The 27099-nt window shown below is 36.8% G+C and overlaps 1 protein-coding gene across 8 annotated transcripts in view; it reads left to right on the top strand.

Annotated features, from left to right (window-relative positions):
- The window catches only part of baz (bazooka), an 842954-nt gene that overhangs the window by 634850 nt on the left and 181005 nt on the right, over window positions 1-27099 (top strand). For 7 of the 8 annotated variants that reach the window (XM_068226299.1, XM_067141556.2, XM_067141555.2 and 4 more), the window contains 5 exons: window positions 7847-7939; window positions 10139-10241; window positions 21501-21714; window positions 22620-22777; window positions 23415-23588. In XM_068226299.1, the coding sequence (XP_068082400.1) occupies window positions 7847-7939; window positions 10139-10241; window positions 21501-21714; window positions 22620-22777; window positions 23415-23588 (742 nt within the window). The remainder of the gene's footprint in view (window positions 1-7846; window positions 7940-10138; window positions 10242-21500; window positions 21715-22619; window positions 22778-23414; window positions 23589-27099) is intronic. The other variant, XM_067141558.2, reaches the window with a different exon arrangement.

Genomic DNA, 27099 nt, shown 5'->3' with positions numbered 1-27099 from the left:
TTCTTTATGTTTAATAGAGATAAACAATACCTTAACTTCTATAACATGTTAAGTTTTTTTAGATATACTGTAAAAATTCTCATTTTAAAATTTCACCCATTTTGAGTTCCCCTTAAGTGGAGTTTCCAAAAACAAATCACCTATGTTTATTTACATTTACAGGAGATTCCAAACACCCACTTTTTACGTCAGTAACATTTTACGTTTCCAAGATATTCTGTAGATATAGTCTTTCAAAAAATTCACCCCAATTTGTCACTCCTGTTTAACAGCCATTAATTGGATTTTCCCCAAAACTAAGAATTACGTGTTTCTTTATTTTTAAAGGAGATCCCATATACAAATTTTCAGTTCTGTTAATATCTTTCGTTTCTGAGATATATGTATCCCCATTAAAGGCATTCAACCCATTTTTCACCCCTTTTACACCCCTCCTATTAGGATTTACAAGAAAAAAAAACGTGTTCCTTTATTTTTAGACGAGATTCTAACTACCAATTTTTACATCTGTAAATTTTAAAGTTTTAAGATGTAGACGCACTCATTTTAAAAAATTCACCCCCCCTTTTCACCCCCCAATATTTGGATTTTCCAAAAACGAAAAAACTACGTGTTTCTTTACTTTTAAAGTAGATCCAAAATACCAATTTTCAGGTCTGTAATATCTTCAGGTTCTGAAATATAAGTAGCCTCATTAAAGGCATTCAACCCATTTTTCACCCTTTTACACCCTTCCTATTGGGATTTTCCGAAAACAAAAGAATACGTGTTTCTTTATTTTTAATGGAGATTCTAAATACCAATTTTTACATCTATAAACTTTAAAAGTTTTGAGATATAGATACTCATTTTAAAAAATCACCCCCTTTTCACCCCCCCCCCCATTAATTGGATTTTCCACAAACAAAAAAATACGTGTTTCTTTATTTTTAAAGGAGATCCCAAACACCAATTTTCAGGTCTGTAATATCTTCAGGTTCTGAGATATAAGTATCCTCATTAAAGGCATTCAACCCATTTTCACCCCTTTTCACTCCTCCTATTGCGATTTTCCGAAAACAAAAAAGTACGTGTTTCTTTATTTTTTAATGAAGATTCTAAATACCAATTTTTACATCAGCAAACTTTAAAAGTTTCGAGATATAGATTCACTCATTTTAAAAATTCACTCCCTTTTCACCCTCCCATTAATTGATTTTCCAAAAACCAAAAAATACGTGTTTCTTTATTTTTAAAAGAGATCAAAAGTACCAATTTTGAGGTCTGTCATATCTTCAGTTTCTGATATATAAGTACCGGTATCCTGATTAAAGGCATTCAACCCATTTTCCCCCATTTTCACCCTTTTTTCACCCCTCCTATTGGGATTTTCTGAAAACAAAAAAATACATGTTTCCTTATTTTTTAAGAAGATTCTAAATACACAATTTTCACATCTATAAACGTTTAAAGTTTTGAGATATAGATACACTCATTTTAAAATTTCATCCCCCCTTTTCACCCCCTTACCGAAGGAATATCCAAAAATCCTCTCTTAGCGAGCACCTACATCATAATGTGAATATATCCCCAAAATTTCATTTCTTTATGTCCAGTAGTTTTGGCTCGGCGATGATGAATCAGTCAGTCAGTCAGGACAAGCTATTTTATATATATATAGATTAATAATAATAATAATAATAATAATAATAATAATAATAATAATAATAATAATAATAATAATAATAATAATAATAATTTTGTGTGGCTATTTCTAGCTGAGTGCAGTTCTTGGAAGGCAGACCCTCCGATGAGGGTGGGGGCATCTGCCACGTGTAGGTAACTGCGTGATATTGTGGTGGAGGATAGTGTTATGTGTGGTGCATGAGTATAATAATAATAATAATAATAATAATAATAATAATAATAATATAATAAAACTTTCTCCTAGTAAAGATTGTTCAGTTACATCTTCAAATTCATTTCCATTAAACTCGTTATCTGAAAAATAACTGATATAGTACATGCCAGGCTGAGTGGCTCAGACGGTTGAGGCGCTGGCCTTCTGACCCCAACTTGGCAGGTTCGATCCTGGCTCAGTCCAGTGGTATTTGAAGATGCTCAGATATATCAGCCTCATGTCGGTAGATATACTGGCATGTAAAAGAAGTCTTGTGGGACACAATTTTGGCACCTCGGTGTCTCCAAAAACTGTCAAAAGTTGTTAGTGGGATGTAAAAACAATAACATTAATAACTGATATACTGAATATACCAAAACTGTGAGGCAGAATTCAGTTACAAGCTAGCTGAAGTACAATATATATTCCATTGACGGATTTCTGTTTATATTTTGCTATGATCACCAAAATTGGGTAAGTATCTTTATGTAAATTGTTGATGTAAGGCAGGGAAGCATCCATCATCATCATCATCATCATCATCGCTGTTGTTGTTGTTTACGGATCCTAAATTAGAGTTTATTGTCTTTAGGTTTTCTATCGCACTATCACCCAGGGAAGCAAGGTGCAGTGATGCAAATGTAGAAATGAGTATGAAAACTCAAGTGCATAGACTGCATGCTTGCTATTCTCCACAACAAACATTCACATTCTATCCAGCAATGGACAGTGGCCCCCATCCAGCAGCAGTATAATATCTGTCATTTAGTCATTCATGTCATTATGTGATGATGCATTCGTTAGGTAAACCAAGCTCAAACAGCGCTCAGGCTCTATATGTGGCAGTAGGTAACGGAGCCTGAGCAACACTCAAGCACTGTGTTGAATGTGTTAATCCATGAAAATGTTCATGAGATTCTGTTTGACTCTGGGTAGCTGATTCTTTTTAAAAAAAATTTATATGGGCCCCATGACCTGACAGCAAACTCACACACTCACTGTGAAGATGTGAATAAAACCAAAGTAAAATAAACTGCCAGCTCACTGGTACTCTAGCTGCCTGTAGAGAGGTGACGGAATGTAAGCTCTATATTGCCTTCTTCATTGCTTCCCTTCCTAGCAAGATCCACATGATCATCAGTGTTGAAGGCATTTGGGCACTTTATTAGGAAATGTGGAAACCATATGCCATATCCACTGTAGGCCTCAAAATATTTTAATGAAAATTGTAATTCTTGTATTAGAGATTTGCTGACTTTCAAATATTTTAGGATGGTAATGTTTTAAACAAAGTTTCTGTATACTGTGATTTGCACCTGAGCCTTCATATCTCATGTAAATTCTCTCACATTGTCTGGCTCCATGTCTAAATGGTTAGCGCGCTGGTCTCTGCTCACAGGAGTCCCGGGTTCAATTCCCGGCAGGGTCGCGAATTTTAACCATCATTGGTTAATTTCTCTGGCACGGGGGCTGGGTGTATGTGTCGTCTTCATCATCATTTCACCCTCATCGCGACGTGCAGGTCGCCGAACATGTCTTCGGACACTCCCAGCACTAAAAGCTGTATGCCATATATGTGAGGATGCAGACTGGTATGAAGTTGACAAGTTTTTTGAAGCACTGAGTAACATTGTTGTCAGTTAACTGCAAGGGTAGGATAGTTCTAATGGGCTATTTCAATGCAAGAGTTGGAAATAGAACTGAAAAATATGAGGAAGATACGGAAACTAATAGGAATGGGAGGTGTTTACTCGATTTCTTTGCTACTATAAAGATTAGCAGTTATTAATACATTCTTCACATAAGGCTATTCACTGCTGCACATGGGAGTGTTGGGGCTTCAGATCCAAAATAGACTATATCATAACAGACATTGAATCCAAGTAATCTCTTAGGTATGTGCGAGTGTTCTAGGGATTTTTTGATGATACAGACCACTGTTTGATCTGTAATGAACTAAGTATCTCTAGTCCGAGGATAGAGAAAGTTACATCAGTCTGTAGACAAATAAGGGTAGAGAATCACTGGTATGAGTACATTAACATAGAAATATACATGGATTTAATTAGTGGAAAGTATCAAACTGCAGACAGTAAGCTAGTTCAGGATATAGAAAGAGAATGGATGGCAAATAGGAATGCTGTAGTAGAAACAGCAAGGAAATAACTAGGAACACCGGTGTGCAAAGATCGGGAAAAGCGATCATCTTGGTGGAATGATGAAGTGAGGGCAGCTCGTAAACGTAAAAAGAAGGCATACCAGAAATGGCTCCAAATAAGGTCTGAACAAGCCATGGAATTGTATGAAGTTGAAAGAAACAGAATGAAACAAATAATTGTTGAATCGAACAATCAATGGAATCACTGGAAGAATTTGGTAATAACCTGAAAAGGCTTATTTGAGTGGCAAGGGAAACCTTTCTGGATGGTAATAAAGAATCTTCACCGCACCTGGGAGACTGGAGACGGTTAACTGATGATGATGATGATGATGAATAAAGAATTTTATAAAAGGAGGAAGAACAGGAAATGAATAGTGTTAGGGGAAATCAGTTGGACTCAGAGTAGATCCCAGCGAATCATTGGACAGGTGTCCGACTCCTTGGCTGAATGGTCAGCGTACTGGCCTTCGGTTCAGAGGGTCCCGGATTCGATTACCGGCCGGGTCGGGGATTTTAACCTTCATTGGTTAATTCCAGTGGCTCGGGGGCTGGGTGTTTGTGCTGTCCCCAACATCCCTGCAACTCGCACACCATACACAACACTATCCTCCACCACAATAACACGCAGTTACCTACACATGGCAGATGCCGCCCACCCTCGTCGGAGGGTCTGCCTTACAAGGGCTGCACTCGGCTAGAAATAGCCACACGAAATTATTATTATATTGGACAGGTTAAGAGAGTACTTTGAAAATCTACTCAACGTTAAGGCAAATATTTTTGTTTACATTGCAAACAACCAAGATCATGGGGATGGGGACAATGATCTTAGTGAAATTACACTTCAGGACGTGGAAAGGATAGTAAATAAACTCCATTGTCACAAAGCAGCAGGAAAAGATGAAGTTAGACCTGAAATGGTGAAATATATTGGGAAAGCTGGGATGAAATAGCTTTACAGAGTAGTAAGATTAGCATGGAATGTCAGTAAGGTACCTTCTGATTGGACAAAAGCAGCAATTGCACCTATCTATAAGCAAGGGAACAAGAAAGACTCTAGCAACTATTATTTCATTGATCAGTGCGTTAGGCAAGGTGTTCACTGGCATTTTGGAAGTGAGTGCGATCAGTGGTTGAAATTAAGAGGGACTGTCATGATTAGATTTTCAGTTTGAGCAAAGTAATTGAAAAATACTATGGAATGGACAGTTATGTTCATTTTCATACAGTATATCTAGAGAAGGCATATGCCAGAGTACCGAGGGAAAGAATGTTAGCCATACTGAGGGATTATGGGATCAATGGTAGATTATTAAAAGCAATCAAAGGCATTTATGTTGACTATTGGGTTGCAGTGAGAATTGATGGTAGAATGAGTTTATGGTTCAGGGTACTTAAGGGGTTATACAAGGCTGTAATATTTCATTGTTGTTGTTCATAGTTTACATGGATCTTCTACTGAAAGGTATAAATAAAGGTAAAAAGTGGCAGGGAAGCATTCAGTAAGGTGAAAATGTAGTAAGCAGTTTGGCCTATGCTGATGATTTGATCTTAATACAATCTTGAAACTTGAAAATAGGTGCAGTAAATATGATGTGTAAATTAGCATTTCCAAGACTTAAGTGATGTCAGTATCGAGGAAACCTAAGAGAACTGAATATCAAGTTGGGAACACAAAACTGGAACAGGTAAATCATTTCAGGTATATAGGATGTGTTCTCTCCCAGGATAGTAGTATAGTAAGTGAGATTGAACCACGTTGCAGCAAAGCTAATACAGTGAGCTTGCAGTATTCTGTAAGAAAGAAGTCAGTTTCCAGATGAAACTGTCTTTACACTAGCCTGCTTTCAGACCAGCTTTACCATACGGAAGTGAAAGTTGGCTGGACTCAGAATATCTTATTCATGAGTTAGAAGTAACAGGTATGAAAGTAGCGAGAATGATCACTGGTACAAGCAAGTGAGAACAATTGCAGGAGCAGGGGCGTGAAAGTCTAATGGGGCTTATGGTTCCAGGTAGTTTTAGTCTCTCCTGTTAGATGGTGCTGGAGGTCATTCATAACGTGTAAATAGTTATATACAGGTTCTGTAGATGGCACGCAAGTAAGCATGAAATGAGCGATGTTCATAATTAAAGGCAGTTTGTCTCAGAGTGAAGTATTTCAAGTATTTCAAGTCTAATCTCAATCAGTGGGCCCTTCTAACAAATTAATTAGTCATAAAACGTCAAGCATTGTGGAGATAATTGCATCGAATTCGACTTTACCCAATCAATTAACCTTGTTCGATTTTAATCGATAGTTCCCATGATGCTACAGTATTTGTGTTATTTGAATTCCAAGTGCTCATGTGCTTGTGCTGTAAATCTTTGTTCCTTGTGCTTGTTTATTTGAAATATATCTTCGCCAGTCCTCCTGAATTCCTGTATTTCCTGTTGAGTACACATCAGGGGCTGAAAGCTGAATGGTTCTATTAATGTAGTTCTATATATTTCCTGTCTCAGTGCATTTAATTTTGTTATTATTATTTTCATGTGGTACTTGGATATTGATTTGATATCCCATTCTCTTGCATATGGTGTGCTCTGCTGTCTTGCTTTCGAAGGGATTTCTTATTTGTTATAATATCAGCTTTGTGTTAATGTGTCAATCATTCATTTGAATTAAAGCTGCTTTGAGGTGTGTGGTTATGTTCTCAGTAAGATAGTATGCCATACGAACTAGGGGTATCAGATCATTATTTACAACTTAGTAAGTACTTGCAAATAAAAATGTATGAATTACAATGTATTGGGCATGGAAGTAGTAGAACTGCATAATTATCGCTGGCGGGAGAGGGGTGGAGGGGGCGAGGGGAGGAGAAAGGGGGGGGGGGGAGCTGTAAGCATACCTGGATGTGCATCACTGCGCCGGATGTCGCTTCTCTGCGCTATCTGTTGATAATAGCGGTAAGATAGTGCACAAAATGCGCAGTGTGGCACTATCTCTGATAAGAGTGAAACTACTAGCGCCGAGTGGCTTGGTACCAAAATTTATCATTGAGTTTCATCTCTATTCTATTCTATCCTCTTTGGGCAGGAGGGTACTCAAAGAATGAAGAGATAAAGGCAAAGTTAGGAATGAACTCAATGGATGAAGCTGTATGCACAAATTAGCTTTGGTGGAGGGGTGGTGTGAGGCAAATCGAGGATGTTAGTTTACCTAGGAAAATAATGGACTCTATCAAGGAGAATAGGAGGAGTAAGAGGGAGACCAAGATGATGATGATTTCTAAATATTTAAGGATAAGGAATGCGGAGCTAAATGAGCCCACAGAGATAATTACAAATAGGGATTGTAGTGGTGTTCAGTATATTTACAAAGGCTTGCAGACTGAATGCTGAAAGGCGCAACAGTTTTCAATGAATTATGTATGTATGTATGTATGTATGTATGTATGTATGTATGTATGTATGTATGTATGTATGTATGTATGTATGTATGTATGTATGTATGTATGTATGTAATGTATGTATGTAATGTATGTATGTATGTATGTATGTATTCCTTTTGCAACAGTAATATTAGTATACACAGACAAATTGGTAAGTTAATACAGCAAACACTACTGAAATACAGACTTGTCAGTCAGCAGTGGAAGTGTGAGTTTTAACTTGATGTAACTAGACTAAGACATTCTGCACTCTATATTCCATATAATCCTTTGGTGTGTGCAGGGGGGTTGAATTTGCTATGCTTTTAGCGGTGCTTCTGTGGTGTTGGAATGGCAGAGCTTTGATGCAAGCCATCTGGCTATGTTGATCTGCAGGTACCGCAGGAGAGCTCGAGTGTGACACCCACCATTTCAGCGACGGACGTATCAAGGGATGGCTCTACAGGAACGAGGACCACATCACGCGAGGTCTCTGTCTGCATGCAAGGCTTGTGGTGGGGGTGGTCAAGACTACAAAGATAAAAAACTGCATGTTCAAATCATTTTAGTTGTGCATAGAGCTCACAGTCCTTAGCTGGATCAAATATGTCTTAAATTTGAGAGTAAAAATTTAAGCCAGGGTCTGGTATGCATTATCAAGTAGCAACTGTGCAGAAAATTTGAGATAAATATGAATAAATATAGTATAAAGGTGATCTGATTATTAACACCATAGTTTAAAAAACTAATAATGTTAAGACTCCTTGAACATATTTAATCTTACACTTGCCATCTTGCTCCCGAAGTAGAGGAATGTGTATTATTTTATGCCCAGTTATTGTTTTAATAACTGTTACATGTGGTCCCAGATATTAAGATATTGTAAATACCAAGTCATTATTATAAAGTGCCATGCAGTGCTGTTCGATCTTTGTTCAGTGAATTGGAGTGGGGGTACCCATTTTAATATCTTCATGGCAGAAGCTTAACTTGATTAGAGTAGTTAATGTTCTGTTGGGCATTGAATCTTGTCTTTCCTAGAGAACATAGGAGATTAAAGAAGGCATTGTCTAATTGGGATCATAATGTAGGGGATAGGGAAGTTACCCCTACGAGCATCCTACCAGGTATGCTATGTATGGGAATGTCACTATCAAGAAAGTTCTGGGGTATTTTAATCAATTTTTGGTCCATAATCTCTAATCTTATACCTTGAATCATTGTCAAACTAAAGTGATATTATACTGATTCATACTCTGAACTTCTCTTTCTCTATGTATTGGATCAAGAGCTAAATGACCCAGATGCTCAATGTTCAGAGGTATTGAGTGACCATAAGCAAACAGGTACTCTTGTGTATAAATAATTTTTGTACACATAAATATGGGTAAAAGTCACAAGCTTATAATGAAAGTTTAATTTTAAAGAAATATTCCTCCTACAGTGTTTGGTAAATACATATTCCTACAAAATCTAAAATACCATACTCTTTAGTCATTGATTTCAACTGCACAAATATGAAAAGCAGTTGGGTTTCTAAAGTTATATCAATGACACGAAAACATTTCTACCTGTTTCTACATGTTTGCACCGGGAATAAAAGACAAAAGTGTCAAGAAATAAATTGGAATATGTGTTCAGTTACTCCACACGTGATTAGCCCAGTGGCTTAGCTGATGGCTTCCCACCTGGAAGGTTGAGTTTCAAGTCTCAATTGGTTTTGGGTTGAGATTTTCATCTCAAAAATCACATGATGGCAGGAAGGACATTTGCCCTTAAATCCCTGGCCATAATCATGTGCCTGAATGGCTCCAGTGATCCCAGAAATAACTGAAATATGCCGAAGAAAGAGATTTTCACCACTATGTATATGCCTAAAGAAATAAAAATCAAAAGTACAAATTTTGTTTTAGCATATAAATTCACTCTCTATGCACTTTTTAAACAGTAATTTTGGCATATTCTCCCTTTCCTTCTTTCCGTCTTTATTCTCTGCTCTCTTCATATTTTTGATTTTGTTTTCATAATTTTATTTTCTGTCAAATTCCTACACATTTTTTGGCATTATAGTAAATATTAAAATATTTTTATGAAGTCTGATCATTTTCATATTCTAAACAGATTTAAAATGAGAATTTGTTTTTATTTTTAGCAATAACCAAAGTAATAGGATTCGGAAATGTTATCACTGTTGGAGTGCATTATAGCGGAAACTATTTTACATTGTATCCTAGTCTTGCCCTTTGAATATTATCAGATCAGTCTTGTTTAGTAATGTAGCTGATGTGTTAACACTGAAATCATTAAAGCATTGGATTCTGCAACTAAAGTTTTTGCATACATTATGTAAAACTACCATCTTTCTCACTTTAATAAAGAGCACTCAACTTATAACAATCACAAAATTAGCAAGTCCATTTCATTTAGTATTAATCCAGCCTAGAATACAGTAAATTCCTCTGAACACCAGACAGTGATACCTCATGTGTACATATGCTGGAATCACTTGTGAACGTACCCTAATAACAAACCTACTGAAGAGGAGGTAACTTCTAAGTTTTGTACATTAATCTTAGAGTAAAGCCTTTTCCCCTATGCTTTGTAAAGTTCTTTGTGTATAAATTGGGGTAGCCATAGTTTTAAAGTAAATTGTTCACAAATTGATTCTTCTTCCTTCCTCACTTGCAGCCCCCTGAGAAAGTAAATGATGACGCCTTGGTCTACCCTTGGAAACATAAAGAAATCTTTACTTTTGATATACCTGTTCACGATACAGAAAAGGCTGGCTTAGGTAAGTTTTGTCTTTTGTTTTCTTGGAATTATTTAAAATTTCCTGATTTGAAATGCAAGCAGTTGTCTATACCATATTCTGATTTTAAGAAAGTACTAGTTAATGCTTTTGGTTTTATGTCCTACTATCTATTTTTCATATAAGAGTCAATGGAGTCAAGACATTTCCCTGATATTTTGTAAAATTCTTTGTGTATAGTATGGGGTAGCCACAGTTTTAAATTACATTGTTCATTGAGCCAACAGAAGCTAGTACGTGTCAGTCTGCCAAGCCCATTGAAAAAAAAAGAGTAAATATTTAAGTTTTTCAAAGATTAAGGAAGTGCTCTTCTATTTCTAACAATTTTAACTGATATTAAGGAAAGTTTCTAGCTAATTTGTTGTACATTGTTTTTATTAGGATTGTTACATGCCCTTATTAAATCTTTTATTTGGGCATTTCATTAACATGAATCTTAAGATCACCTCTTCCATCTTCTGTCTGTTACCACTTCTATTACAGTTCGGAACTTTCTTATCAAAGGAGACTTCTCAGAATCAGTAAAGATTACTTGAATGGATTTCTTTATCATGTAGAATACTGGAAGGGGTATTAAATTTGTCTAACTCAACATTTGAAAGAAAGAGACTTATGTCTTATAATTCACCACTAACATTTCTCTCCTAGATATCATTAAGGGGCTATTCTAACTCCCTGTGTGCACCAGTGTAGAGCATCGAACTTTGCATCCCAAGATCACCAGAGGTAGGCCTACCCCCTGTGGGTGAGAGACACAGATAAAGAATACATTCACGGTATCCCCTGCCTGTCGTACAGGTGACCAAAAGGTTCATGTGGCTTTCAATTCCCTCCTTTTTCCCCCCCCCCTTTTTTTTTTTCCTATTTCTTCTTGAGGATTGGTTGTAGATCGAATCAAAATTTGATGTGCGTGCTGCTTGGGGAGGAGCCTCTTACGTGTGTGACTACGCTTGAAAGCCCAGACAGTATCCCCAACCCATCGGTTGGGTGCGCCATGTATTCAGCAGAACTACCCGCCTAACAGCGCAGGTTCCGCACAGCCAAATTCCAGTCGAACATATTATTATTAATTATTTTTAAACTATTTTTCATCTATATTTATTACTCTGTATACACTATGGGGTACATGCTATTATGGAAGATATGAGGAAGGGAGCCCTAGTGCTCATTGCCTCAGTCAGTCCATATTAGGCATCGTCTAACGTCAGACCTTGACCAATACCTGCTATGACCTGGTGGCTATTGCCTTGACTGCTTGGTTTGGCTACGGAGGCCCCTGATCAGAGTGGGTGGTATTCGGGGAGGAGGATTTTAGGCAAGGCCAGAAATAAACATCCAAAGACAGTCTAGGGTGGTCCCCCATCCAAGTCTTTAACTTTTGATTCCCTCAGAGGATCAACCCCCTGGGAACAAGCACAGTGTAAAAGCATGGGATTCAGCTTCCCTAGGTTCCTGGTTGCTACCAGAACTGATGGGGAAGATTTTAAGCTGGTGATGTTTATTTTGTTTAGTAGACACATTGAAGGTGTCTACGGTGAACATAATAACTTAAAGAAAATGCAAAACGGTAGCTTGTTATTAAAGATGTGCACTGATCAGTGGCAGTTGTTTAGACTGATCAGTTGCCTATTGCGACCCCTTTTGTGCAATACCCGTCAAAGTGGAAGAGCACACATCCTTGAATCTGGTTCATGGAGTCGTCTTCCACCATGATCTCATCTTGAACACTAATAAGTTGATTACCAAGCTTGATAGCTGCAGTCACTTAAGTGCGGCCAGTATCCAGTATTCGGGAGATAGTAGGTTCGAACCCCACTGTCGGCAGCTCTGAAGATGGTTTTCCATGGTTTCCCATTTTCACACCAGGCAAATGCTGGGGCTGTACCTTAATTATGGCCACGGATGCTTCCGTCCCAGTCCTAGCCCTTTCCTGTCCCATCGTCGCCATAAGACCTATCTGTGTCGGTGCGACGTAAAGCCAGTAACAAAAAAAATTAATAAGTTGATTGAGAGACATGAAGCACCGTAGCGTAACACATGTTCCATGCATTACACCCAAAGTCAACGGTGAAAACGTTTCCACCACTGCATTCATTGTCTCCTTCAGGTGTCATTGTTACCAGAGTAAATCAAGGTAACAACCTATTGTTGCGATGTGAGGCTCTATATCCCACCTCCCGTGCAGTGCTATCAATGCCAAAGATTCGAGCACATGTTAACTCGTTGTTTGAATCAATCTGTGTGTTGTACATGTGGAAGGGAGGCTCATGCCGTGGAAAAGGGCACACCTCCAAACAGTTGCACTAACTGCCCTGGTCTTCATTCTCTTTGACATAGGAACTATCTGCTATATCTCAGTGAGAAGAAGATCCAGGAGATCAAGACACTGGATGGTCATTCCTACCAGAAAGTGTGCCGTAAGTTAATTCCATGAATACTCCTGCAAGGACACTAGACTTTAGCGTGATAGCACAGGATCAGTCAGGTTCTTTATTCGTTTCATCAATGCCTGTGAAGATCATTGTGCCCAAGGCGGCAGTTGCTCCTGTGAGCAATGCCACAAAGAGTAAAATCTTGAAGGTGGGTTCCACCCAGCCTTCGACCGCACAGAAGCTTGTGCCAGTTAGGAAACCTAATATTACAATTAAGAAATTTCATTATATTGGTCCGTATTGATACAACTTAATTAAGAACATTAATTTAGTTTACTTGTCTGCCCAATCAATACATCTCACTTTGCAAGTGAAAATACATTTATTCTTGAATTATGTATGCATAATTTGGTACATGTTTCATCTTCTTTTGAAGACCTTGTCAGCCATAGCATCTCAATAAAATATCTAATTAAAACACTGTAATGTCACTGTCTAATGACTTAATACTAATGAGTACATGTCCTTTCAAGGATATTTAAAAACATTTTTGACTGCACAAGCAGCATTGTTGTAGTGCTGTTCTACCACTTTCTTGGAATAATTTTAAAATCACATGTTAAAAAAAGTACATTATAATATAATCCTCCTTTATAAATTTTTTTTATTGAAGTTTGGTTTAGCTTCAGTGTACTGATTAAAAGTTTAAGGTTGAGCTGTAGCTTCGGAGGTGGGAGAAAAATGGAACCTTGTCAGCTGTTATTTGATCAACAGGAGATCACCAAAGCTTCAAATAGAAAAATAAATAAATGGCAAGGTCTGGATAGAAAGAAAATATCTTGGTGGGTTTGAACTTTCAAAAGTAAAAGGAAATGTTTACGCTTTTATTATGTTCCTCCCTATGGCTGGTTACCTTTCGAGCCTAGCTCTGGTCTGTTCCTTACTACACTATTGCGTGTATTGTACTTGTGTTTCCTCTTGCCTGGCAGGACCTGACTGGTTGGGAGGTGCAGAAGCACTGTTGGTAGGGCAATTTCTTTACAGAAAAAAAAAAAACCTTTATAAATGAAAAGTTATATTTAGCACATCTTGAGGCCCCTATGGCTAGTCCCATTAGAATGGAGTTTATTTCAACATCATATTACAAAAAAATGGAAAATATCTTCAGCAAAAAAACAGCTACTTTAGACAAGAAATTAGATAATCTCAAATGAGTGAAATCAGATATAGAAAACATTAATCACGACGACGACGATGATGATGATGATGATGATGATGATGATGATGATAGAAAACCTAAAGTAAATCCGTTAACGATTCAGGACAAGTTAAGTTCAGTCAAAAACCTCTCTGGAACACATTTCACAGACCAAGAATTGTTCACCCTAAACAAAGGACCTAAATTTAATTGGCCAAGTTTTAGTAAAGATGATATCATTACATCCATAGCTGAAGCCGAATCTAATATTCAAACACTCCCTATGGGTTCCCAAGATGATCTAAGATATGAAATAAAGAAAAGACTCCCTCAATTAGTTAATCAACTCAAAGCCAATGTTTCAGTAGACAATATTACATGTAACAAAGATCTTAAAAAGAAAATAAGACAACAACGTTCTTGTAACTAAAGCTGATAAGAGTAGTTACATGGTCATATTAGATAGGAAAGATTACATTGAAAAGACAGTAGGGTTTTCTTCAGACGAGTCATTCTCTAAAGTTAATAAGGACCACATTGTCCAAATCCAAAAGAATCTAACATCTTAATTGTAAAATTCTATGTTTATACTTAATGAGCACGAAATTTAGAAGATGATAAATACAAACCTTAAGTTACAATTGGCTAGAGCATTGCCTAAAATTGATGAAGTAGGACCTATCATTAATTGCAAGAATAGTCCTACATACAAGATCTCCCAATTTATACATACATTTCTTTATAACAATTACAAGTTTCATAATAAATTACCAATTAAAAATTAGGTAGAGTTTTGTAAAATTTTGGAAAACTTCAAAATATTGCCACATCACTATATTTGTTCCTATGACATAACTAATATGTATGCGAATATCCCGGTCGTTAAACATTAGACGTTATAAGAATGAAATTAACTAGTCAAGGTCAACTACGGAAATTAGAAATAGAACATATTATGATAATCTCCTCATTTCCCTAGTACGCCTCTTCAGTGATGCCTAGGCCATCTATGACAGCTGATGGCGGAACTGTTGAGGATCCAACCAGCCTTCGGGCTGAGGACTAAACATACATACATACATGAAAATCTTGCAGTTTGTTACCAAAAAAATATTTTACGTTTAATAACACGATATATAGCCAAAATGGATTACCAATGGGGCTCCAGCCACAGGTATCCTTGCCAACATCTATTTAGATCATTTAGAACACCATAAAATTCAAGGTTTAGAATTTTGGACACAATTCGTAGATGATACCTTTGTGATAATAGATAAACATCTAAATAACAATATTAATATATCACAATTCTTAAAACTGTTAGATCAGAAAGGAAATTTTACAGTTGAAGAAGAGAAAGATAATTCCTTAAATTTTTTAGATGTGACCGTGAAAAGAGAGCTTAACAAGTTCTCCTGTAAAGTATACAGAAAAGACATGTTTGCCCTAGTGACCACCAAAAACTATTCATTACATTCTGGGAGACACAAGAGGGCAGCTTATTTGAGTATGGTTCATCAGGCCTGTAATTTACCATCATCTCACACAGAAAGAAGTAAAGAACTACATTTCATACAGAAAATAGCCAGTATAAATGGGTTTAGTGCTAATATCATTAACAGAATTATAAGTAAAGTAAAGAGAAGGAGCAACATAAAATTAACACCAGAAAATCATAAGGATTCTAATTACGCCACCTTCACAAACCCAGGGATTTTTCAATTGACGAAATTATTCAAAAAACACAACTACCGAGTTTCATTCTCAACCAGTAATAATAACAGTTGGTTGTTTTATAACATGGCAAAGGAGTTTACTTAGGTTCAGGAATATATAAACTCAAGTGTGATCAATGCAATGTTACGTATGTTGGGCAAACGGGAAGGAATTTTCATACTAGCTATCAAGAGAATGTTAATGCTAATAGAAATAGAAAATATTCCACTATGAGTGTACATTTGGGAGATACCGGCCATGATTACACTAATATAAACCGAGACTTAACCATACTAAAAAAGGTAAGTAAAGGGAGTCTGATGAGTACGAAAATATCTATATAGGTTTAGACCAAGTTTACAATAGGAATAATAATTTGTATGGTATACAAGAATCCATTATATGAATAAATATTGTCGTCTTTAACATCGCGGAAAATCCACAGAAGCAAACACCCCTCCCTTCCAATCTACATATAGGCAGAACAGTTTCCCCTGGCCAGATAATTAATATACAAGGTAGGATAATATCACAGGGTGCAAATAACAACCATCAGATATGGAACCAACATTTATTAAGAAAATACCAATGACATGACATTAATTAATATACCACCAAAAATCAATCAGTTAAGCAAACTTAAATTGAAAATAAGCTCGATTCGTTAGTGAATTTTTACTGTATTATAAATGTGAAGTTAATTTTAAAATTATCTATATATTTAAAACACTATGCTGATTTTTGTGACCGCAGGCTTGAGACTTCATAAAGCATTCTGACTAAAGCTCTTGGCCTGTAGATTTGCAGAGTGTTTTTAAAAGCATAAACATTTCTTGCCATATATTTTTAAAGCATTAAAGAAAAATGTGGCACTGAGGTATGTGGCATGATAAGAGGATCTGGAAGGTGGTAAGCACGCATGTGCAGTCAGAGATCTTCCTGGTCAGCTGTACATCAGCTTCTTCAAGCCTATCTATGTTGCGGTGAGTCGCTTGGCTGAGAAGAAGCTATTCTGTGTCATTTTACTGTCTCTTCTGTAGTTCTCCCTATATTTGCTAGCTTGAAGTGAATAAATAATTCTTTCTCCATGTCATCTCTCCCTGTATTTGTTAGCTGGAGTGATTTCAGAGAAATTTGAACTTTTTCACATGTCATAATTTTTACACTGTGGCTGTGAACTTCTTCCATTCCAGTAGTTAACAAAGCGAGTCAATCCTCCATGTCATACTAATATGCTAAATTTCAGTTCTGCTTTGGCTGACATGGTACTGGTAATAAACCAGGAACAATTTATTATTATTAATGAAATCATTGACTTGCTCCAACAAAACAACACAAATGTCAAGAATGCATTTTTTTTCATCGATGGTCCCGGGGGCACTAGAAAAACATTTAGGATATATAAAACAAAAGTGCTTCAATTTAGGACTTCGTGTTGTATCAGTAACGTGGACAAGGAATAGCCAATGTTTTGCTGCCCAGCGGTTGAACTGTGCACATTACATTCAAAATTTCTCTAAATTGAAATGAGAGTTCGGTGTCTGGATTAAAATGAAATTCCAAAGCAGCCGACGGTATTCGATTAGCACAACTCAATATGAGATAAAGCCCCAATGGCAGAGAGTCATTCATTAACCCAATCGCATCATTTGACGACCCTAGCTCGTCATAGTTACTCGTGGCGTATGAATCAAATGACAAGCTCTGCTCACGGCGATGCACAGCTGTACATCAATCCATATAGTTCAGTCACTAACCCACAGACGCCACTTGTATGCATTCTGAGCTGAAGTTTACACATGTGGCTTTGGTTTTATCCCTTTCACCAGGTTCTCGCACACTTCCGGAACAAGAGATAAGAGAATCTTTTTTCACATAATTTCGCTCTTGTCGGTTGCCTACATGGCGTCAAGCAGATATGCTGGTATTGATGAAGAAGGAATACGGAAGCTAATAGATAGTGTTTTAGAGAGTGATATTGAAGGCAGTGATGTTTGTGATGACGAAATAGACCCTGAAGTCCTTAGTTCGAGTACTAGCGATGCATATAATAGTTCTGATGACACGGAAAGTGAAGCAAATAACGACGGTGTGCCGAGTCTTTCGAAACGAGCTCGTACCTTGGCACAGACTAACTTGACTGACTGGAACTGGACAAAAAGTGACAATAAACCTGTTGTACATAAGTTTAGTGAATAGAGTGGGGTTAGTGAAAATTTATTGAAAAAGTTTGATACGCAGCCACTATCTGAACTCTCAGTTTTTTGTGAATACATGAACCCTTTGTTTGACAAAATATCTGTTGAGACAAATTCATATGCAGCAAAACAGTTGAGCAATCCTGACAGAAAAAAGTTGAAAGACGATAACAAATGGTTTGAGACTACACCCGACAAAATTAGGGCATATTTTGCGTTAGTTATACTAATGTCACAAGTGCGAAAGTCAAGAATACAGTTATACTGGAGTAAAAACAGGTGTATAAACACTCCTATTTTTCATGAAACCATGAACAGGGGAAGATTTATTATAATTTCACGATTTTTACATTTTGTTGACGATGAACAAGTCGATAGTAGTGATAACCTAAGAAAGATTAGGCCTATAATACAACATTCCTGCTCCAAATTTTCAGAATTATATTTACCTTCACAAGACATTGCTCTAGATGAAAGTCTAATGAAATTCAGAGGCCGCCTTTCATATGTCCAGTGTAATAGGTCTAAACGTTCTGGCTACTGTCTGTCTTTCAAAATTTATGTAGGTGATGATGTAACGGATCTAAGTCTGCCAGCAAGTACAAACGTCGTGCTCAACATGTGTGAACCCTTGTTAGGCCGAGGACATACATTGTTTTTAGATAACTGGTATTCTTCCCCAGATTTATTCACAAGGCTACATAACAAGCAGATGAATGTAATTGGAACTGTTAGACAGAACCGAAAAGACATGCCTCGCGATATCAGTAAGAAGAAACTAAAACATGGAGAGTATGAGACATGGGCTGCCAACAGTATGTTGTGTGTGAAGTGGAAAGATAACAAGGATGTTTGCTTTCTCACCACTAAACACAAATCAGCTTACATGACAGGGACAGGCAAACTCAGATGAAAGAGAGGACAAACCCCGAGGGAAGAAGTGATAAAGCCCAAGTGTGGCCTTGAATACCAGAAGGGGATGGGTGGTGTTGACCTTCAGGATCAGGTTACAGCTCTGTTCCCCGTCATGCGACGCACAGTGAAAGGATATAAGAAAATATTCTTTTACCTCCTAGATATGTGTATTTTCAATTCCTTCACTATGTATCACAAGATCGCTGCTAACAGAAAGACGAACTACACGGACTTCCAAACTAGCATTGCGCAGCAGCTACTAGAGACTGTTCAGTTGCCGGAGTACTCGGTTCGAAGTCGACCTTCAGCGAGCACCACCCCAACCAGATTACAAGCTAAATCATGGGCCCACTTTCCCATGCATATTTCCCCTACTGAGAAGAAATCAAAAGTCACAAGAAGGTGTGTTGTGTGCTACAGCCAGGGTAAAAGAAGCAAAAGTTGCTGGCAGTGCAAAAAGTGTGGCGTAGCTCTTCACTTAGAAGAATGTTTTGAGGTGTACCACACCCAGCAGACGTACTAAAATAGCGGCATTGGTAAGTTTATTACTTCTTTATCATGCATGCAAATTTTCAGAAAGGAATATTTACTGGTTGGTTTTGTATGATTTTCTAAATAATAGTGTGATGACAACGGCCGTAGAGCGGTATTTAAATGTGATTTCTTAGTGAACTCCTATGGTATTTAAATGTGAGGCGAATGGGTTAATGTGTGTGAATCATCTTCTAAAATATATCGAAGGTAACAACATTCAATTCCTTCTGGTGGGAAAATTATAGTCCTCGGAGGAGATTTAATAAAGGTTTTACCTGTTTTGCCACATGCTTATCGCCAAACAGTTATTTATTCATAATTGTATTAAATACCCTTCTCTTTGAACCTTCTTCAGAATATGCTGCTTACAAAATAAATATGCAGACAAAACCATTTTTTTTAAAATTCACTGATTTTATGCAAGAAATCTGTAATGGCGACTACCCCTCTGCACATGGTGATATTATGATTGAAATTTACACCAAAATGATTGTTCACTTCTGCGAAAGATGTCATAATTTTCTCAAAAGTTGCCATTCTTAATTAATAATGAAAGTCATTGGGCTTATATCCGGTAGTTCAAAACTATACACTAGCGTCAACAGATTAATAATGAAGTTGAAAGCTAACTACTTTAATTTCATACATAATTACTGAATTCCTTGGAATTAATGGTTTGCCTCCACATAGTCTTATTCTAAAAACTGAGGCCATAGTTATTCTCCATAGAAAAGTGAACATTTCTCAATGCCTCCTAAAGAGAACCAGATTAGAGCCAATTCTAAGAAGTATGTACAAAATTGTTTAGATTTGGAAATAATAAGTGGAGATAAAGTTGGATAGAGAGTTCTAATCCCTCGAACTAACTTAACAGCATTCGATAAAACGCTTCAATTTTCTTTCAAGAGACATCAATTTCCAATTTGCTTGGCATTTTGTATCACGATCAATAAACCTCAAGGGACGTGAAGGTCTCTATTTACCTCAGCCGGGTTTCAGCCATGGCCAGTTAAATGTTGTAATGTCAAGAGAGAAATATTTTTAAGTTGCAATAGTGCCAGAAGGTAATTGTACAAGGAATGCACCCAGCAAGTGGCTACGTAGTTTGGGTCACGTAGCTATCAGTTTGCATTCAAGAGATAGTGGGTTCGAACCGCTTCAAGCCATTCCGCTCGGTACAAAAATTCTATAGTTGAATGTAAATAAAACAGTCAAATGGAATTTTGTTTCCCCCAAGAAGATTTGCCTATAGTACCCAGTTAGAAGCACGCCAGCTGATCATATATACTGTAGTATAGACTGTTAATCTGAAAGTCTATCATGTACCCAAGTGATGAGAAACATGTATAACAGTTATTTTAGTAATAAGCTCCTTTCTTGATAAGAGTGCTGACTGCCTAACAAAAAGAGCCAACACTATAATAATACCGTATTACGCGAATAATCCCCGCACCCTAGCTTTAGGAAGGCTGATTAAAAAAAAAAAAATGCCAACATTGACACAAATAAAACCTGTACCCCAATTTCGTACTTCAAATTTCTTTAAAAAAATATGCGGGTATTATTCGCGTAAATATGGTATATTAAATATTAGTTTATCCATATATATAAAATTTAAGTAGATATTTTCTTACTCGTGTAAAATCATTAGTATTCAAGGGACTCGGTAATCTGGAACATAAAGTGCACTGAATTTGGAAGCCTGCTTTTCAATGGGACTTGAAGTGTCTAGTGCTAGTAAGGGTTGTAGGTAAGACTTTTGAGAACCATAGTAGATAATTCAGGTATTAAGTCCAGCAAATAATCTTACACCTTCAAAAGTGACTTGCTATTTCTGGGTTATTACTGAGTGTCATCAGAGGAGTTGCCAGCTGACTCGCGTGTGCGGTAAACCTGACAAAATTTCTTTTGAGACATGGAACTTGAAGATGAGCATTGACTTTTTTTTTGGAATTACATCTGGAAGTGAAATTGTTCATTACTTTTCCTCTCCTTTTTTCATAGCTTACAAAAATGAAATCTACAGTATCTCCTTGATGTTTATCCTCACATACTTTTTGAAGTAATGAAATAAGGAATTTATGACCTAGAGAAATTTCTGAAGTGGATCTGTACCTACAAATGTACACTTTTGGGTGTACGTCTAGCAGTTTACTTTCCAACCAACAATTTATTTTTGTACTAGAAGATATATTTCTATCATTTTTTTACAATTTGCCTAATTTTTCAGATTCCTCAACCTGCATTGTTTAAGGGTAAGGAGTATTCTTAGCATAGTCACTCACGCATACTTTTCAATTTCTTACAGGTGTAAGTGTAAAGGGAAAGACATCAGCAAGTCATGGTGTTCAGAGTCCCTCCAATGGAAGTTCAGCAGTGGATTTGGGCATCTTTGTAAAAAGTGTTCTTCATGGTGGTGCAGCATCTAGGGACGGACGTCTTAAAACAAACGATCAGTTGCTCAATGTTAATGGAATCTCATTGCTGGGACAGTCAAATTCTGATGCAATGGAGACATTACGGTAATACTGCTTTACAGCACACAATTATTTTCATTTGAAATAGTTTATAAAGTGAATTATTTTTCATAAGATTAAGGATATTTTGCTTACTGGATTCACTGCTTGACAGCACTTCCTCCTCCACCACAAAGAGCAGTTCTCAGAATTAGAGAATTAATTTAGAAACCATACCAGTATATAATGATTTGCTTCATATGAATCAGACTTATAAAAAATCTCTTTAATACTGGAGGCATTAGAAGCTTAAAAAAGAAATGAAAAGAAGAAAAGGTGAATATCTAAATATGGGATTCCAATATACAAGGCATATGGAAACATTTAAACATGAATTTAAACTCTACCCATACTTTGACTTTTGCAGCAGAGAGATTGGCATTTTGCATGGAGTAAGTAAATAATAACTCTTCCTTTTTATCTGAAGTGATCTTATTTCATATAAGAGAAGAATATGTTGTAATTTAAATACGATTCTACATTTCTTAGCTGTATGCCCTTATTGTTATTGATCTAGAGGCATTGTATTTAATTAATATAACTGAATTATGTTGATCAAGTTAAAAGACAGTAAATGTGTATTTATGCAATAATAATAATAATAATAATAATAATAATAATATCTTTGTAACAAGACTATCTTATAGCATTTTGTCATGTTGGATGTTTCTTTCTCTATGTGAGACTGTAATGGGAGGGAACAGAATATACACCAACATTTATTAGAATATTTGAAGCACATCTGGTTAAAGCGAGGAGCTGAACCAAGATCCCAATTTGTTGATTATAGTGTTAACCCCAAACCCACAACTATATATATTAATTATATCCATGAACTGTAACACAATCATAAATATTAATAAATTACAAAGTTAGTAATTTAAGAATAATGATCCCTTCTCCTTCTCCAGGCGTGCTATGCTTCACACTGAAGGCCCTATACCGGGGGTGATCACACTGACGATAGCTCGACGAGGTGGATCTCCAGGACCTCCTGGTCTGAGTAATGGGCATCAGCACCACCAGTCTGGCAGGGATTCTGTTTCCAGCTTGCTCACTAGTTCCTCAGGTATTATTTCAGTCATACACTTGGCAAATACATCAAGAAAGGCACCAGTCCTAAATAATTTATGCTATTGTTATTATTTTAATGTCCAACACTTCGGTTGAATGGTCAGCGTACTGGCCCTAGGTTCAATTTCCGGCTGGGCCAAGGATTTTAATCACATTTGGTTAATTTTCTAGCTTGGGGATTGGGTGTTTGTGTTTGTCCTTATACACCTCTTTAAATACACATAACACATCAAACAAGAAACCACCACAGAAACACGCAATAGTGAATACATTCCTCCGTATAGGGTTGGCCTTAGGAAAGGCACTTGGCCATAAAACTAGGCTAAACCCATTCAAACTGTTGATCCTATGTAATTTGAAAAAGACCAAGGAGAAGAAGAAAAAGATTTTTAAATTTTTTTAATGATTTTTAAGGATTTCATTTCAACAAACTCCAGAGGCTTTACAGAAAATTTGTTGAAGTGTTAGTAATAATGAAATAATTTAGTTTATAGCATGGAATGTAAATTTAGTGTACATAGAAATGTTATATTAAGTAAGGAATCATGATCAGTGAAAAACTGTGATAATAATGATGGAATGCATGGAACTTGTGCCTTTCCTTTGTAATTCTGTTTTGTTTGTCTTATCAGGAACAGAAACATTTGGAGGAAAGTCAGAAGGGGAAGGTTACACACCTGATAATTCTGGTGCTAGTGAGAACTCGGACAACACAGTCATCTTCTTGCCATACAGTCATAAAGAAGAAGAAATTCCAGATGTGAGCACCAAACCAAGTGGGAAAATGAATGATGCAAAGAACATGGGTTAGTGTATTGACAATTACATTACATTACAAAGCAGTAGAGTACTTTTAAGACCAAGCTCGATAGCTGCAGTTGCGTAAGTGCGGCCAGTATCCAATAATCGGGGGATAGTGGGTTCGAACCTCACTGTTGGCAGCCCTGTAGATGGTTTTCCATGGTTTCCCGTTTTCACACCAGGCAAATGCTGGGGCTGTACCTTAATTAAGGCCATGGCTGCTTCCTTCCCATTCCTAGCCTTTCCTATCCTTATCATCGCCATAAGACCTATCTGTGTCGGTGCGACGTAAAGTGAATAGCAAAGTACTTTTGAGAATTTTGTACACATATCAGTATGAGATGAGTTAAATAATATTCATGTTTATGTGAAGGCTGTTCCACAAGAAACTAGTGTCCAGTGTTGTCATACATAAAAATAATTATTTAGGAAATTTACCTGTAGCCCAGATAACTTTGTCTCCTTTGAAGCACTCCCCTCCTCTATTAATACAATGTTCCCATCGCTGTTACCGTTCAACCCTTTCCCCGTTATGGATGACAAATTGTCATCAAGCGGAAAATGCCTGCCACGTATTATGGATGTAGATTTATTACAAATTATTTTGATCAAACATTACTTGTATTTTGCTGAATGTTTTAGAAAGAAGACTTTTCTTGAAATATTAATAAAAATTATTTGTATCTTAACTTTACATCTTGAGTTTTGTATTGTATGCCTGAAAACAGGGGTTGAAGCACAAGGGTACTTTTCTGCTGGCAGTGCATATTATTCATGTCTTTCCTAACATCTTTTATCTGACACAACACACATCACTGGCTAGCATATATTTTCATGTCTGTGGATGGAATTTTGGAGATAAAATATGTCTCTTTTAGCCTAAATGGCAAGAGCTTTGTTGATATTTTTACACCCAGTGTGAGTGGGGTATGCCATACGGTGCTGTTCTGTCAGGCCGCGTGCTACCGCAGGACAGAAATAGAGAATTATCATTCTCTTCCTCACATTTAAGGTTCTGAAAATGACCAGGCTGTTGTAAACAGTTATGTCCAACATGTGAAGAAATAATGACTGATACTACTTCACTTTTTCCTGTGTGTGTTTGAACACCAGCCATTCCATTAGTGCATCTAGGAAGTTTTCTGTTCGGGCCATTGTTGCCTGCGTTCCACGTGTCTGACCCCCCCTTGACCCTACAGGAATGTATTCATCTCCTTCACTTTTGCCACTTGAACTAACAGCTTCTCCAGTATTGTTTTCTAAATCACTGTCACCAAAGCTGAAATTGATATCACTCTTATTGTCTAGTTTATCTTCAACAAAGTCTATCATGATTTCTGTGCCACTAATACTTGCTACACATTGCAAACCATTCAACATGCCTCCAGTTGTTGAAGCCATAGTTACAAGTGATCTGATCTAAATATTGAGAGTTTATTACTTGTGTAATCTTGTGTGCCATGAGTAGGTTTGTATCTTTATTACAAGACAGATATGTCAGACTGCAGCTGTTTGCTTTCATATTTTGCAATGTGATGCTAACAAGCACATTTACTCAAACATGAGGAAATGTTATTGCTGACATTGAACTCTATATGGGTTTCTTTCATGACACAAGCAGAAATGTCTGACCATGTAAATTGTAGAGTCCAAATACAAATTTTTAACTACTGTTGGCATTTTCTTGCTACCAACTTTAAAAGAAAACGAGAGTTAAAACTATAGATACAATACCCCAAACATTCATGTAACAAGTCTGTAGCTATCTAAGTATGTAGAGGAAAGAGTCACAATTGCTGTAGTTTTGAGTTTCGTATAAATACCACAAAAATAACCAAAGATATGAAATGTTTTCCAATTAAAGTGGAGGCTCTAGAAGTTGTTTCTCCATAAGTCTGGACTTTTCCCCTTCTAATATTTTCTCTCATATGTTTCAAGACTTCAAGATAATATCAGTGGTCCACCGTTGGACCTTTCACGTTTGACCTCACCTCTCACGCTTTCTTTGGTCTCAGTAACTTTCCTCTGTTTGAAACAGAAGTGAGTGTTGATATGCTGTTGACAATATTCAGACAGGTTGACAATTACAGAAAACACTCTCTGTCTCTCTCTCTCTCCTCCTCTCTGTTGAGTGGTTAAATAATTGTTTCAGAAATGTGTGGCAAGTGGCTAGTTTTTCAGGAAGAATACTACTATACAGCATAACCTACCAGAAATTGCTAAGACTTTGTGTTTATACAGTATTTACAAATTCTGGTTATTTTTTTGATGAGGGCTCGTATATCCTCTATATCCTCATATATCCTGTGGAAATGTTCAGATATTACGGTCTTATGTGTGATCATTAAGAGACTAAAAATAAGCAGAGACTGAGTGGGTGGCTAAATTTCTAGAAAACAGTCCTGTTGGTTTAAATTACTGTTTGGGACCATTGTAAGTACCTACATGTTAATTTAAGGAATGGTCTTCATTTGGGTAATCACATTAATGAGGTTGTAAATGAAGGTTACAGACCTCTTCATATAAGTGGGTAATGGAAAGGAACAACGTATGCAGTACGGTCATATATAGGCTGGGCTGAGTGGCTCAGATGGTTGAGGCGCTGACCTTCTGACCCCAACTTGGCAGGTTCGATCCTGGCTCAGTCTGGCGGTATTTGAAGGCGCTCAGATATGTCAGCCTTGTGCCGGTAGATTTACTAGCACGTAAAAGATCTCCTGCGGGACTAAATTCTGGCACCTCAGCAGTGTCTCTGAAAATTGTAAAAGTAGTTAGTGGGACATAAAGCCAATAACATTATTAGTCATATATAGAAATAACAGAACAATGAAAGGAACACACAAGAGGAAACACACAAGAGGAAAAACACAAGTAATATCAGGTCTCAATAGTGATTATCAGCATTTCTCGAAATTAAGAAATGAATGCAAGTCTGAATCTAAATCTTGCTATACAATGTATGTTTCCAACTGGGAATGAAGTATTACTTCCAATCCACAGAAATTCTGGCAATATCTAAGTTCTAAAAGGTCATGTAATAATATTCCTTCAACAATGCATCTTAATGAAGTTACAGCAGATACTCGAGAAAATATTATCAATCTTTTTGCTAACCACTTTTCATCTGTTTATTCTTCTTATCAGAATAGTAGTAGTATGTCATATGATTATCCTTTCTCTGTCAATCCATCAGTTATATACATTAGTAAGGCAGAAATTTACAACAAACTGATATCTCTGGAATTAAAGAAAACTGTAGGACCTGATGGTGTTTCAACTTACCTGCTCAAGTACTGCTCATTTATTTTATGTGCATCACTCTTTTATCTGTTCAACTTATCATTAAACCAAGGCTTTTTTCCAGTGGAATGGAAGAAAGGATTTATTAGTCCAGTTTTCAAAACTGGTGATAAAACTGACATAAAACAATATAGACCAGTTATAATTTCTTCTCATATTTCCAAAATTTTTGACTCAATAATTCTTGACAAAATCACACCTCTCTTTAGAAACATC

The sequence above is a fragment of the Anabrus simplex genome, chromosome 2 (assembly GCF_040414725.1).
Source record: "Anabrus simplex isolate iqAnaSimp1 chromosome 2, ASM4041472v1, whole genome shotgun sequence".
Lineage (NCBI taxonomy): Eukaryota > Metazoa > Arthropoda > Insecta > Orthoptera > Tettigoniidae > Anabrus > Anabrus simplex.
The sequence above is the reverse complement of the archived record's forward strand: the minus strand, read 5'-3'. Positions and strand labels throughout refer to the sequence as shown.